Below are 15,136 nucleotides of genomic sequence, written 5' to 3' on the forward strand. Positions count from 1 at the left end.
AAGAAAAACTTCTTTGTATTTTTATCTTTATTTATTTAAATAATAGATGCTTTTACTTGTATTTAAAAATCTACTTACTTATTTGTTCTCTCAATCAATTTATTTATTTAAAATAATAGATGGTTTTATTCGTATTTATAATGTCTACTTGCTTATTTGTTCTGTCAATCAATTTAGTCTACTTGCTTATTTATTCTTTCAATCAATTTATACAAAGGAAAAATACTTCGTATATCTATGTTAAATTACTAAATATGAAGTTTTTAGAATTGAAGAAGGATATTTTATTTTTTAATTATTTTTTTATTGATTAATAAAAAGAGTTTTTTATTTTACTAAAACTAAGTCAAAAATAAACTTAAAATATAAATAATTATCTGAAGTAGATAATTTTTAAAAGATAAAATAAACTTCAAAAATATTTTATTTAAAGTTTATGAGTTCTTATTACTAACTCGCTATCAATCTAGATATTGAATTTGAGTAAAATATAATTGGATATATATAAATATATTTATTTTTTTTTCAAAATATTTGTGATTAATTACTAATTATTGCATTTTTTATTTATTTTAAATATTATATTTATAACATATTTAAGTGATCTTTATGATCAATAAGACTTATCTAAATTATCAACTGCTCTTTCTAGCCGCATAAATCTTAGAAAGTTAAAATTGATGTTTTCGTAAAATTTAATCAAAATTATATTGAAAATATCTTAATTTTACTTATTAAAATACATTTTTATTTACTTTTTAAAATTTATTTTAAAGTAACTTCGATTTTACTGAAAAAGAAGAGGTATTTAGATTAGATCCTAGTCTTACTTATTATTAAAATCTAGGATCTTTAGAAAATAATCTAATAGAGTAAATATTTTTCTTTCTTATTTTTAATTAATAATAAAGATCATATTTATTTGAATAAATATATAATAATCTGTAAATTTAAATAACTAAATATCAAATGAAAAAAAAAATTCTATCAAAGCAATTTCAAAAGTTTGAAGGGATGGATAATTCATATAATTTTGAAGTGAATGAAATTAAATATAGGCATATATATAAATTAAAATTTTTTTATTTAAAAAAAATTAAAGTGAAGTGTGTGTTTTAATAAAAATAAATGTGAATTTAATTTCTTATTTATTAAAACAAATTTATTAATTTACTTTTAAAAAATTTTGATCAAAAATATTTATCAATATATAATCATAGGATATTTATCATTTGATGAATGATTTATTCAAATTCTCTAATAAAATATTTTAGTCTTATATTATAAAATATAAAAATTATTATTTAAATTATTCTAAAAACATATTTATTTAAAACAACTAATAGTATAGGTAGTTAGTATGTATCAAATATTATCTTGGGCTTAGAAAAATGTGTAAACCTTAAGAATTTGACAATTTTCTTAAGGTAATTTTAAGCTTTGAGTTTTTTAATTAAAAACTTTGCTAGATATATTTATACTTTTTTTAATGAAATAGTTTTAAATATTAGGAAATATCTTTAATATTCTTTACCTTTTTGAATTAATAAATTTCTTTTAAAATATGCAAATAAAATATTAATCAATCTTTTTTATCGAAGTGCTCATCACTTAAAAAAAAAAGCTAATCTTGAAACTTAGGAATTAGATTTAGAGTAAGATTATTGTTATTTATTTATTTATTTATCTTATATTTTCTTTATATTATATTATTTACTTTTAATTATTAGTGTAAAATATTTTTTAAATTAAATCAATTTTTTTAGGTAAAATAATATCGGAGATAACGGAATTGATCACTTAAGATAATATTTATCAAGATGCAGCAAGCTTAGAAATAGCATACTAAATATACAGTAATTAGATCATTCATCTAAAAAATATATTATTTAAATACTTTGACTATTTTTTTTCAACTTTTTTAATTTTTTAAGTAAACTTTTCATCAATATTTTCGAATGAAAAAAATAACAATATTATTCGCTAAAAGATTAGATTATAAAAGCTCATCAGCCTTATTTTCTAATTTGTAATATCTTAAAAATCTCCAAACTTTGAAACTCGTGTTGAAGTAATCCTTTTTATTTGAAAATTATTTTTTCAGTTTAAATAAGAAAATATAAACTGAATTTGGTTAGTTATAAAATTAATTTTTAGATTTTAATTCATATTAACTTTTTCTCAAAGTTATTTTAATTAAATTATTTTATTTAAAGTTGTTAAGATTCAAATACATAGTAAATAGGTTAAAGTTTATAAAGCCTTACAAATTTATCAAATTTTGAGCTCGAATTTAAGTAATTTTATTATGATTTTGACTTATAGAGTTGTTAATATTTAATTTTTGATTCATGGCAATGATTTTAATTCTAAGTTAAATTTTATTTTTACAATTACTTATTATAAACATTTATAAGTTCTAATAGATTTGATCAGCAAAAAACTCTAGGAATTTGCTCAATATTAGAAAACTGTAAGAATTTATCATCTTTAAAACTTAAACTGAAGTAAAAAAACATAGTTTTTAAGAATTATATAAAATCGGTATAATGTTTATAAAAATAAATTTAATTATAAAAAGTAACAATGAAATTACAGATGATATGTTATCTTAAATGTGTTAGTCTTTATCTTCCTGCAAAAATAATAATCTTTAAATTTTAGTTTTAGACTTCAGGTAATACTATTTTTTTATAATATTAAATAAAATATTACTAAGTAAAGTTTAAATTTTTTGATTTGACTAATTAGACATTTGTAAAAAGAAAAAAAAATGTTCCATTTCAAATACTAAAATATTTATTTCATAAAAATTAACTTAAACTGAAGTAAAAAAACATATTTTTTAAGAATTATATAAAATTAGTACAATGTTTATAAAAATAAATTAAATTATAAAAAGTAACAATCAAATTACAGATGACATGCTATCTTAAATGTGTTACTCTTTTTCTTCCTGCAAAAATCTTTCGCATTTAGAACTAATTTTAAAGTAAAAATATTTTTTTTAAATTTGGAACTTTATTAAATTGAATAATAATAAAATTTTTTTAACTTTAAAAATTATATTTTTATACAGGAATAATTATTTATAGTGTATTTGTGGTATCTGTAGTCCTTTGTTGGTCTTGAACAATCTTTAAATTTTAGTTTTAGACTTCAGGTAATAGTATTTTTTTATAATATTAAATAAAATGTTACTAACTAAGTAAAGTCTAAATTTTTTGATTTGACTTATTAGACGACATTTGTAAATAAAAAAACATATGATCCATTAAAAATATTAAAATATTATTTTCATAAAAATTAATTTTACTAAAAGTAAAAACATTATCAAAGGATTAACTGTATCTGAATTAGGCTCTGCTTTATCAAAGTGCTTTAACCTTATATCTTTAGAATTTTGGCTTGAGTAAACTTAATTTTATATTTATTTATATTACTTTTTTTGAATTAAAAATTGTTTAAATAGATTATTTAATCCTTAAATTACATGAATTGCATTTTATTTATGATGTAATTTTACATTTAAATAATTATTTATTTTTAAAAATAGCGATGTAACAATATTTGTATTTGCCAAATATTTGCCAAACATAATAAATTTAAGAAATCTAAAGCTTCATCTAGAGTAAATATATTACTTAAAATAATTAGAAAGTTTTTGATTCAAGCGATATTAATTATACTTCTTTTTTTAATAAATTATATATATTTAGATTTTTATATTTTATATTAAGTTAAACTCTTTAGCTAATTAATTTTTAAATAATTAAAATAAAAACATAGACATAATTCTGTTTCTGAAGATTAAGAAAAATAGTTATCTATTTTTGTTCTAAAATTGAAGAAATTAGTTTAAAAACAAATTTCCATATTTTGAAAATGAGTGCTTTTTTATAATAGAATTTGAAATTGCTTTTTTCTAAAATTAATTAAGTTTTTCTGAAAAACTAAAGGATAATCTTCATAATTATAAACTTTGATTTTTAATTGAAAACAATAGTATAAAGAATTTATTGAATAAAATATTAAAATAAATGTTAAATTAACTATTCTTTTTATTCATTTTATTTTTAATCAAGCTAAAAAATTTTATTTAAATTTCTCACAAATTTTATTATTTTCTTATGTTTAATTTCATTTTAAATTGAAGAATATACTGTAAATTCTCAAAAAAAAGACACATATTAAGTAAGAATCAATTTTTAAAATTTTATTTAAAAGCAAATAAATTTTCTGAAATTCGAGAAAAAATATCCTGAGAATTAAAGGTGGTTTACGGTAATAAAAAATAAAATAGAGAAATTTGAATTCAAATTATCTGTATTCTCTTAATTAAAATAGAAAAATCTGATATAGAAAAGTTTTTAATATATTTTAAAAGTATTTACACAATTATTTTCTAAAAATCGTCAAATAAAAACTAACAAATTTCTAAGAATCATTAATATTAATTATTAAAATAATTTTTAAATATTTTTTAATAAATTAAAGTATAAATGGGTTAAATTCTTCCTAACGATAAAAGGAGATAAGTCAAAGGAGGTATTTAAATTTAATTGAATAAACTATCTTTTGTGAGCAATGAAGTTATTTAAGGCTTGCTTTATATTAATATTGAGGAGCCTTTTTAAGGGCGCTTTCTTTAAATCAATCTTTAAGGCTATGAAGATGTTCATTACACATATACCTAAGGGAGCGATGAAAGTGAAAGAATCATTTATGCAAAAGCTATGAATAGTTTTTTAAATTATAGTATGCCTATTTATGATTTCTCTTAAGGGACTGCTAATTAAGCCTTTGTAATACAACCTTGCTAGTTATTAATACCATTTTAGCTTGTGATCGCATAGTAATTACCTTCTTCAATCTAATATTTTGAAAATGAACATAATAAATGCAGTCTGAAATATTTATTAACTGCTTAAATTCTCTCCACAGAACCTAATGTAAAGCCAATTAGTGGAAGCTAAGAGATATTTATAGGTTAAATAAGATTAATTTAAAATTTACCTAATTTCACTAATTCAAAATAGTCACCTACTATTTGCTGCTGCTTTAAATCAGGTGAAATAAATTATAGTATGTCTTTGAACAGCAGATGCTTTATCCCTAACGAGATTATAAACATAAAAATCAATGCAGATCTTGGTTAAAATGGAAATAAAGTAAAAAATTTCAGTATCAAGATAATTGGTTTGCTTGAGATGAAGGCATGTCGTCGTTATAGAGACTAAGTAGTTACCTAATTTGAAAAAAGCACTACATTTAAAATAAATAGCAAGCAGGTTTCTTAAGAAATCTAATTACAAATACCTAGTAATGTTTTATTAAGTTCTTAAGGTTAACTAATTTAAATGAACTATTACTTATAAATTATACCTGATGTTAATTCTTGTTGCTGTGTAACAAATGAATCTCCTCATGAAATGCTAATTTATATAAATCCTAATTCAAACGAGCTTTAGCCATTTAAAGGCCTACAATAATAGTTACCCTATCCTATCCCTTAAAATTGGCATCCAATTTAATTGCAATAAGCTTAGTTTAATCCTATGCAATTCAATCAAATATAATAGTTACACTTGTAAAATGTAGCTTATGAATAAAAATTATTTGATAATTACATAGCTATAGAACCAGCAAAAAGGAAAGTTGACTATTAACAAGAAATGTGCAATATTTAACATCAAAATATAAATGAACTGCAAAAAAATTACTAATAACCTGCTTTTTGTTGCCAAAGCTAAATCTAATTTAATGTTGGTTCTGGTTAGCAATAAAAAATTTACCCAACTTAAAATTAAAACTAGTAAAATAATTAGTTCTTAGGATAAGATAGTCTTCTAAGCCAACCTGTAATGAAAGATCAAAATAAAACTTATCTTTGATCATAGTTTGTTTGTAAATCAAAAATAAAGGTTCATTCATATATTGAAATCAAAATTAATTTTATTTTGTTAAATCACAATTTTAAAAATTTTTCTAGTAAAAAAATATTTGTTTAAAATAAAATAAAATAATAAAAAAATCATATCATGATTTATTTCACTTTTTATCGTCTATTTTAAATTTAACTTATAATACAAAACTTTAAATTCATGTTTATAATTTTTAATTCTCATAAGTCTAAATTTTTTTTAGAGAAGATAACAGAGAAAAAAATCTAAAAATTTATTGCAATTATCAATTTATGAAAATATATCTGAATTTAAAATTATTTTTTTAATTTATTTCAGTAAATTCTTTTATTCAAAATTGATTTCTAATTTAGACATGGGTTTTTCTCTAGAAGTTTCTATTAAAAAGAGTATTGCTTGTATCTTATTTTTAAGTTTCTTTTTTGGAAAATTTTGTAAATTTTATAAAAATAAATATTCAGGAAAATCTGCCTAAATTAGGAATTGAAGAGATTCATTTAATTTATTGCCCAACATTACATTATTTACCAAATCTAAACTTTACTAATAAGATATGCAAAACATATATTTATTCTAATTTTACCTACAATAAATTCTAATAATTAAGGGTCAAATATATTAAGGGAGATAATTTTTTTAAGAATATTTTATCATAAACACTGATATTTTTTAAAATTTGTACTCTATTTAAAGAAAGAATAAGTAATTAATAATTTTTTCAATATTTATTAATATTATGATAATCTGACTGCTTCAAATTGTATTCACTGCTTAAAATAGGTTATTTCATTTAAAAAAGATTGAGAATTTTGTTACTAATAATCAAAGAAATTTGTTTTGGCAATATGCATGAAAATTATATATAGCAATATTTTTTTTTAATAACTTGACAACTTTGAATCTTAACTTAAAGTGATCTTTTATTATTTAAATATTTTGACTATTTTTTTCAACTTTTTTAATACCTTAGACATACTATTAATCAATATTTTCAAATGAAAAAACTAACCATATTATTTGCTAAAAGATTAGATTATGAAAGCTCGTCGATCTTATTTTCAGATTTGTAATATCTTAAAAATCTTCAAGCTTTGAAACTTGTGTGTTGTAGTAATTCATTTTATTTGCAAATGTATTTTTATCAGCTTAAACAACAAAATTAAAGCTGAATTTGGTTAATAAAAAAAATTATTTTTAGGATTTTATTCAAACTAACTTTTTCTCAAAGTTATTTTAATTAAATTATTTTATTTAAAGTTGTAAAGATTGCAATACATCGAAAATAGCTTAAAGCTTATCAAGTCTTACAAATTTATCAACTTTTGAGCTTCAATTAGTGTAATTTTATTATAATTTTAACTAAAAGAGTTGTTAATATTTGATTCATCAAAAAAATGTTATGATAATTTTAATTCTAAGTTAAATTATTATTATTACAATTATTTTTTATAAACATTTATAAGTTTGAATAGCTTTGACTAACAGAAAACTTTAGGAATTTGCTCTGTATTAGAAAACTGCAAGAATTTATCAACTTTAAAACTTTAACTGAAGTAATAAAACATAGTTTTTAAGAATCAAAAAAAATTGGTAGAGTGCTAATAAAAATAAATTAAATTAAAAAAAGTGACAACGAAATTACAGATGATATTTTATCTTAAATGTGTTAGTCTTTGTCTTCCTGCAAGCATATTTTACATTTAGAACTATATTTAGAGTAAAAATATTTTTTTTTAAATTTGGAACTTGATTAAGCTTAATAACAAAAATTTTTTAACTTTTATTTAACAAATTATATTTTTATATAGGAATAATTATTTGTAGTGTATTTCTAGTATCTGTAATCCTTTGTTGGTCTTGAATAATCTTTAAATTTTAGTTTTAGACTTCGGGTAATAGTATTTTTTTCTAATGTTAAATAAAATGTTACTAACTAAGTAAAAAGTCTGAATTGATTGATTTGACTTATAGACATTTTTAAACAAAAAAAAAACATATTCTCCATTTAAAATTTTATTTTATTAATAATTAATTTTACTAAAAGTTGTAACAGTATCAGTGAATAATCTGTAACTGAATTAGGCTCTGCTTTATCAAAGTGCTTTAACCTTATTTCTTTAGAATTTTGGCTTAAGTAAACTTAATTTTATATTTATTAATATTACTTTTTTTGGATTTTAAATTTTATAAATAGACTATTAAGTCTTTAAAATATATGAATTGTATTTTATTTATCATATAATGTTGCTTTTAAATAATTGTTTATTTTTAAAAATAGCGATGTAACAATATTTGCGTTTGCCAGATATTTGCCAAACATGATTAATTTAAGAAATCTGAAGCTTCATCTAGGGTAAATATATAATTTAAAATAATTAGAATTTTTTGATTGAAGATTGATTATACTTCTTCTTTTTTTAATTTAGATTTTAATATTTTATATTAAATTAAATTCTTTTAAATTAATTTTTAAATAATTAAAATAAAAACATAGACATGATTCTGTTTCTGAAGATTAATAAAAATAGTTATCAATTTTTGTTCTAAAATTGAAGAAATTAGTATAAAAACAAATTACCATATATTGAAAATCTGTGTTTATTTATTTAATAATAGAATTTGACTTTGATTTATACTAAAATTAATTAAGCTTTTATGAAAAACTGAGGATAATATTCTTAATTATAAACTTGGATATTTAATTGAAAACAACAGTATAAAGAATTTATTGAATAAAATAGTAAAATAAATGTTCAATATATTACTCTTTTTATTTAAAGCGTTTTTTATTTAATCAAACTAAAAAATTAATTTTAATTTCTCACAAATTTTATTATTTTCTTTTGTTTAATTTCATTTTAAATTGATGAAAATACTATAAATTATGATATAAATAAAGAAAGACACATTTTAATAAAGAATCAAAGATAAAAATTTTATAAATTTTAATAAAGACAAAAAATAAGAAAGGGGAGAAGGGACCTTAGTTAATGAGAATTTACAATATTTTTAATTCTACTTTTAAAAGAAAAATATTTGCTTCTGTAGAAAAAAAACATAGGAAATTTATAAAAAAATATTAAAATTTAGAGTTGATAATAAAATATTATTTTTATATTTTAAAAATATTAAAATTTAACAATAAAATTTTAGCAGACAACGTCTATCTATCTATCTATCTATCTATCTATCTATCTATCTATCTATCTATCTCTCTATCTATCTAGCTTATTTTAATTATCTAAATATTTTTTTATATACTTTTTACTCTTTCTAAATTTAATATCTGAAATAATTTCAACAATTTTACTCTATACTCAAAAGTAATTAGTAAATAAATAGATGCTCTATTAAAACTTTTAATATTTATTTTTAAAATGAAATTAGAAGTTTAAATCTAAAAATTAATTAATTAAAATAACTATTTTGCATTCACATATTAAAATTAATATAAAAAGGTTTAAAAATATTTTATAAACTCATAAAATATCTAAAATATATATAATATATAATATTTATGGAAACAATCTATCTCTTTATCTGCCTGTTAATTTGTTTCAAATTAAATTAATTATTTTATATTAATCAAGATAAAACTTAAATAACACTTGTTAAAACTCCACAATTGTTATTAGCTGACAATCTCATGTAACCCTTTTCACCCCAGCCTGTTCCCCAATGATTTCTGATAATATAATTACCTTGGGTATCATAGCCAACAGCGATTACAGCATGATTAAGCTGTATATTGCTATTGCAACCATTAAAGATACCACCGCTGTAAGAGCTCCAAGTAGATGCATCTACAGTTACAGAAATAGGTCCTTGAGAAATGGCAGCTTTAACATCAGAAGCGTTTGGGTTGATAAACTTGAATGATTGAGGGAAGTACTTTGATAAGTTTGAGGTATTTTTGCATGTTGTCTGATATCCTACATATGGATATGAACTTCCTTGAACAATACCATATTTTATTGCATACTTAAAATATTCTTACTACCATGCTCCGTCACACCCATAAGTATCAAAGCCTGCTTATCTGGCACAATCAAGAAGCTGTTACTCAGAGAACTTTAAAAGCTATTTGCTTTTAAGGTAGTAAAAAGATTCAAGAACTCCAGCAGTACCAAATGCAGCACAAGAACCGCATTAACCTTAATTTTAAATAGGATTTAGTGCACCAGAATTTCTCCAATCAACAGAGGTAGGGTAATTGACAGCTTTTCTAAGATTTCCATTTGGTTCTTGTTCTTTCTGAATATCAGCATCTGATCTTGAGATGTGCTTGTTTAATATTCTTTAGACAAACTCTTCTTAGGAATAATCAGAGAACTAATTTAAAGAAACGGTGTAAGTTGCTTCTGTATTTTTTTCATGAGTTTTTAGCTTTTGTAGATTCTCAAAGAAAACAAGTTATCTGTATGTTTCCTCATCTTCGTTTAAAAAGACTCTTCTATAGCTGCTTCTCCATTTGTTGTAAGTCTTTAAGTCTGAAATAGTTAATTATTCTGCCAAATTAGTTTAGCATTGAATTTAAGAAATCAAAGCTGCAAGAGCTATCACAATCAAAGATATTTTTACCATTTTTTAATTATTTTAATGTTATTTATTTATTTATTTTTTAAATTATATTAATTTTTGTAAATTAATTTCCTATATTTCAGTAAGCAAAAATTAAGGTAAATAGATATATAGATAATAGAATTTTATTTTAGATATTTAAATATAAAGTTTCTAAATTAGAAATAATAAATGAATGAAATTATTGTTAATATATTTTACTAGTAAGTTTACATACAGACAATACACATTAGGATTTTATACAAATAATAATCGAAAATAGTAAAAGTAGATAATTTTTAATCAATCAATATTTATACTTTTAATTAGTATTTTTATATTTGATTTTGTTGATATTAAAAAGTGGTCAAATACTAGAAATATACAATTCTTTTTATATCAAAATTTTTCTCAAGCCAAATCACAAATGATGTAACAGATATTAAATGGATGATTAATAAACAATAATTACGCCTAAGTTGCAATGCTGATAAAAATTGCATCATGAAATAATTCAATTCATTTTACAATTTTCTTAAATATTATTCAAAATATCTTTAAAATAATTTGATATTAAATTTAAACTAAAGAGAGTGAGAGAGAAGCATAAATATAAGTAAGATATTATTCATCTACAAGTTTATTTTATGATTTAAAATTAATTCCTATTTTTAGATTTCATTTTAGTTTCTATGTTTAATCTATTTAAAGTTACATGCTTTAATTATAAGCTCACTAACTAACTAACTATTTTATCACTTTAATTAAACTAGTATTTTACATTTCCAAATTGAATTTTTCTCAATTAATTAATATTAAGTAACCAAATAATAAAAACCATAATTGATAATTTAAACAATTTCATAAATTAGCTATCTATATTATTAGCGTTAAGACCAATAATTATTGATATAAAGGAAATAAATTAGTTATTTATTTCTAGTATTATTACTTTTTATTAACGATAGATAGATGAGGTTTTTATACCTATTATAAATAAAAAAAGTGTGTAAGTTTTTTGCAAAAGTTGAAATATATATTGCGATGTTTGTTTTACTGAAAATCTTTTTGATTTCTGAATTTTTATACTAGTTTTTATTTTAGTTAGATTACTCTAACCAGATAAAAATAAATGTTAAAAGTTGAAATATTTATTTATTGTAACTAGAATAAAATTTATAGCAAAATAACTCAAAATTTTTGCATTTTTTAACATAAATCAAGGCTTAATAAATTCATTAATTTTTATTTATTTGGATTGATATTTTGAAGGTGGTAAGATTATTTAATTAAAATACGTTTCCAAAATTAAATTGTATTTAAAATTATTAGAAATACAATATTAAATTTATAAATAAATAATATTAGGTTTAAAACTACATGAATTCGAAATTATTGTGTGATTAAAAGTTTGATAAAAATAAAAAAATTAATTTTTAAAATAATTACACCACAAACACACATTATTTATACGTATCAATTATAAAAATCATACTTTTATTTTGAAAAGTATAAAACTAAATTCATTAATATCTAAGTAAGTAAAAACAAATATTGTGAGGATTTTAGAGATAAAACTAGTCAATAAACTACCACAACAATATTTCCTAGTTTAATACTATATGATTGCTATTAAAAAAAGAAATGTTCTTCTATCATAATTTAACAAAATCTTTAAAATAATGCTTTTTAATCTTTTAATAACTTTTTTAAATTGTAGGTGTTTTTTTGAAAATCAAATTTTGAAATATTCATCAAAAGCAATTTCTTCTGATTATCATTTTTTTAATATTTGTTTTAATTTATCATGTTATATGATAAGCTAATTAATTTTAAAAAATATTTTATGAATATTAAATTTTGTTTTGCAAAAAAATGCAAGAGTTAAATTTAGATTTTATAATCATAAATAATTTTTGTAAGAAACTAAAATTTAATTCAAAACCTTACACCTTATAATTGTAATGCATAAAAATTTATTTCATTAACATAATTCTTTTTAATTAGCATTACTCTATACCGTATGCATAAAGCAAACAAAAAATGAGCAAATTAATAATTTTTAATTTAAAGAAATAATAACAATTTGAGGGCGGTTGTAAAATGAGGGTTGGTTCTTTTAGTGAATGAGGATTTATAGTATATTAATAATAATAAGGTAAACTATTTATTTTAAATGAAAATTCTATGTTAATTTTTGTTATTTTTGCTAGAAATACTAAAATAAATTATATATGGTAAAATTGTGATGACGAAGCTTTGATTTATGATAATCTTAATCTGAAGTCTATAGACTCCATTAAAAATAATTCACTCATTGGACACTTACTTGATATTTAGATTTATCTTTTTCATACTGAAAAAACAATTAATATAAATAATTATTTCCTTCTTTCATATAAACTCTTTTTCTTAACATTCTATTTTAATTAAAATAATTTATTTTAAAAACATAACTTCATTTTTGATTTTTATAACATTTTAAAAAAAGCTTTAACTAAAAAAATCAAAAAAGTTAATAAAAAACTCAATACACTACTTGAAAGAAACGCATATTTATAGATACTAGAAATTTTTAATATAAATTATAAAAAAAATTTATTAATGAAATATTATTTCACTAGTTTATTCAAGATACAACTTAAATAGCACTTCTTAAGACTCCACAATCATTTTATGCTGAAACTGTTATGTAGCCTTTATCACCCCAGTATGGTCCCCAAGAATTTTTAATGATATAGTTACCTTGAGCATCATAACCAACAGCAATAACAGCATGATTAAGTTAAGGATTTCTAGAGCATCTATTGAAAATACCTCCTTAATAACTTCTCCAATTAGATGCATCGACAGTTACTGAAATAGGTCCTTGAGAAATAGCACTTTTAATATCAGGTATATTACTCCTAATAAACTTGAAAGACTGTGGGAAGTACTTAGGTAAGTTAGAAGTATTTTTACATGCTGTTTAATATCCTACATAAGGATAAGAAGCTGCTGAAACTATACCATACTTAATAGCATACTTAAAATAATCTTACTAAAATGCACCATTACATCCATGAGTATCAAAACCTGCTTATCTAGCACAATCAAGAAGTTACTGTTCAGAAAATTTAACCATGTAATTGTACCTAAGATAGTGAAAAGACTCAAGTACTCCAGCTGTACCAAAAGCAGAGCAAGAACCGCACCAGCCTTAATCCTAAACAGGACTTAAAGCACCAGTATTTCTCCAATCTACTGAGTCAGGGTAACTGACAGCCTTTCTGAGATTTTCCTTTGGTTATTACTCTTCTTAAATATCAGGTTAAAATCTTTAAATATGCTTATTCAAAATTATTTGTTCGAATTCTTCATCAGAATAGTCAGAAAACTTATTTAAAGACACAGTATAAGTAGCCTCAGTGTTATTTTAGTGAGCCTTGATTTAGTTAAGATTTTCAAAGAAAATAAGTTATCTATAAGTTTCCTCTTCTTAGTTTAAAAAGACTCTTTTATTTTTGCTTCTCCATTTATTGTAAGCCTAAAAATCTGATTCGACCTCCTCATTTTAACATTTAATTTAAGAAATCAAAGCAAGAGCAATCAAAACAAGTGAAATTTTATTCATTTTTATTGATCTTTTTTACTAAATGTATTGTTTTATTTTTTGTTTTTATTATTTATTATAAATTTTGAAAATACTTTTTAATATTTAAACTAAAATAAATAAATGAAATAGTTTAGATAGATTTTATTAGTTTTTTATCAGTTCTAAAATTTACAGTGATAGATTATTATAAATATAGTAAATATAAATAAATAATCAAAAATATATTTGATCAGAAAATAAAAAGGTATTTTAAGAAATTTATCTCATATGCATCTAATAAAATATAACATTCTAATTATGCTAAGTTTTAGGAATTATCATAACTTGATCAAAGCAAAAAAAATTTTTAAAGAAAAAAAAAATATTTTACAGTTTTTAAATTAATCATTTTTAAATCCTAAAAATATGTTAATAAATATTGCTTATTTATTTATAATATAATTCATTTAAAATATATAAAGTATTTAATTTTAAATAATCAATAAAAAAAAGAAGTTTTTAAATCTTAAGAAATTAATAATTTTTAATTATATTGAAATAAAATTAATGGATGGATAATTAATTTTTTAATCATAATACTCCTTATCTGTCAAAATAAAACACAGAAATATTTAAAATCTTAAATTTAAAAAATAATTTCTATTTTTTTTTTATATAAATTTAAGGTGAATGTCATGAAGTAAGTACATTTGATAGTAGAGAATATTAAATAATTGATTTAATAGAGGAATGCTTAGTATGATAATTCATTTTAGTACTAGTTTTAATTCAAAGTGGTTTTTATCAACTAGTACAAATTGGTATTTATTATGTATTATCCTTAATCAATCAATCAAATTATTGAAATTTTTATTAATTACATCAAACAAACATTCAGTTGAATTTTGGTTTAGATAAATTCAAATTTAATCGTTTTAATAAATGAAATATAAGTATAGATTTATTTATAAATTTAAATACTAAAAATCTCTTAATAAAGACCATAAAATATTTATTTTAAATATGATTTAAGTGTAAATAAATAATTTTGATAAAAGATATGAGTTTGCTGATTGAT

General features: G+C 20.2%; 5 protein-coding genes across 5 annotated transcripts; 3 read left to right on the forward strand and 2 right to left on the reverse strand. All coding sequences in view use genetic code 6, as the record gives it.

The window, feature by feature from the left end:
* Positions 1 to 1,820: 1,820 nt before the first annotated feature.
* Positions 1,821 to 3,883, forward strand: TTHERM_000079589 (hypothetical protein; the record flags this gene model as incomplete). Its single annotated transcript, XM_012797585.1, has 10 exons — positions 1,821 to 1,856; positions 1,991 to 2,071; positions 2,239 to 2,297; positions 2,427 to 2,507; positions 2,582 to 2,677; positions 2,903 to 2,992; positions 3,080 to 3,163; positions 3,323 to 3,412; positions 3,557 to 3,631; positions 3,790 to 3,883. The coding sequence occupies 10 exons, from the start codon at positions 1,821 to 1,823 to the stop codon at positions 3,881 to 3,883; spliced, it is 786 nt and encodes a 261-aa protein (XP_012653039.1).
* Positions 3,884 to 4,502: 619 nt separating this feature from the next.
* Positions 4,503 to 5,894, forward strand: TTHERM_00079590 (arrestin; the record flags this gene model as incomplete). Its single annotated transcript, XM_001015799.1, has 1 exon — positions 4,503 to 5,894. One exon carries the CDS (start codon positions 4,503 to 4,505, stop codon positions 5,892 to 5,894), a length of 1,392 nt encoding a protein of 463 aa, XP_001015799.1.
* A 1,025-nt stretch (positions 5,895 to 6,919) lies between these two features.
* Positions 6,920 to 8,512, forward strand: TTHERM_000079599 (hypothetical protein; the record flags this gene model as incomplete). Its single annotated transcript, XM_012797586.1, has 7 exons — positions 6,920 to 6,990; positions 7,182 to 7,262; positions 7,388 to 7,477; positions 7,552 to 7,641; positions 7,969 to 8,058; positions 8,203 to 8,277; positions 8,419 to 8,512. The coding sequence occupies 7 exons, from the start codon at positions 6,920 to 6,922 to the stop codon at positions 8,510 to 8,512; spliced, it is 591 nt and encodes a 196-aa protein (XP_012653040.1).
* Positions 8,513 to 9,509: 997 nt separating this feature from the next.
* On the reverse strand, positions 9,510 to 10,508 carry TTHERM_00079600 (papain family cysteine protease; the record flags this gene model as incomplete). The annotated part of the gene is made up of 1 exon (XM_001015800.3): positions 9,510 to 10,508. One exon carries the CDS (start codon positions 10,506 to 10,508, stop codon positions 9,510 to 9,512), a length of 999 nt encoding a protein of 332 aa, XP_001015800.1.
* A 2,605-nt stretch (positions 10,509 to 13,113) lies between these two features.
* On the reverse strand, positions 13,114 to 14,160 carry TTHERM_00079610 (papain family cysteine protease; the record flags this gene model as incomplete). Its single annotated transcript, XM_001015801.2, has 1 exon — positions 13,114 to 14,160. The coding sequence occupies exon 1, from the start codon at positions 14,095 to 14,097 to the stop codon at positions 13,114 to 13,116; it is 984 nt and encodes a 327-aa protein (XP_001015801.1). The 5' UTR covers positions 14,098 to 14,160.
* Positions 14,161 to 15,136: the final 976 nt, after the last annotated feature.

This window comes from Tetrahymena thermophila, assembly GCF_000189635.1.
Source record: "Tetrahymena thermophila SB210 genomic scaffold scf_8254650, whole genome shotgun sequence".
Taxonomy (NCBI): Eukaryota; Ciliophora; class Oligohymenophorea; order Hymenostomatida; family Tetrahymenidae; genus Tetrahymena; species Tetrahymena thermophila.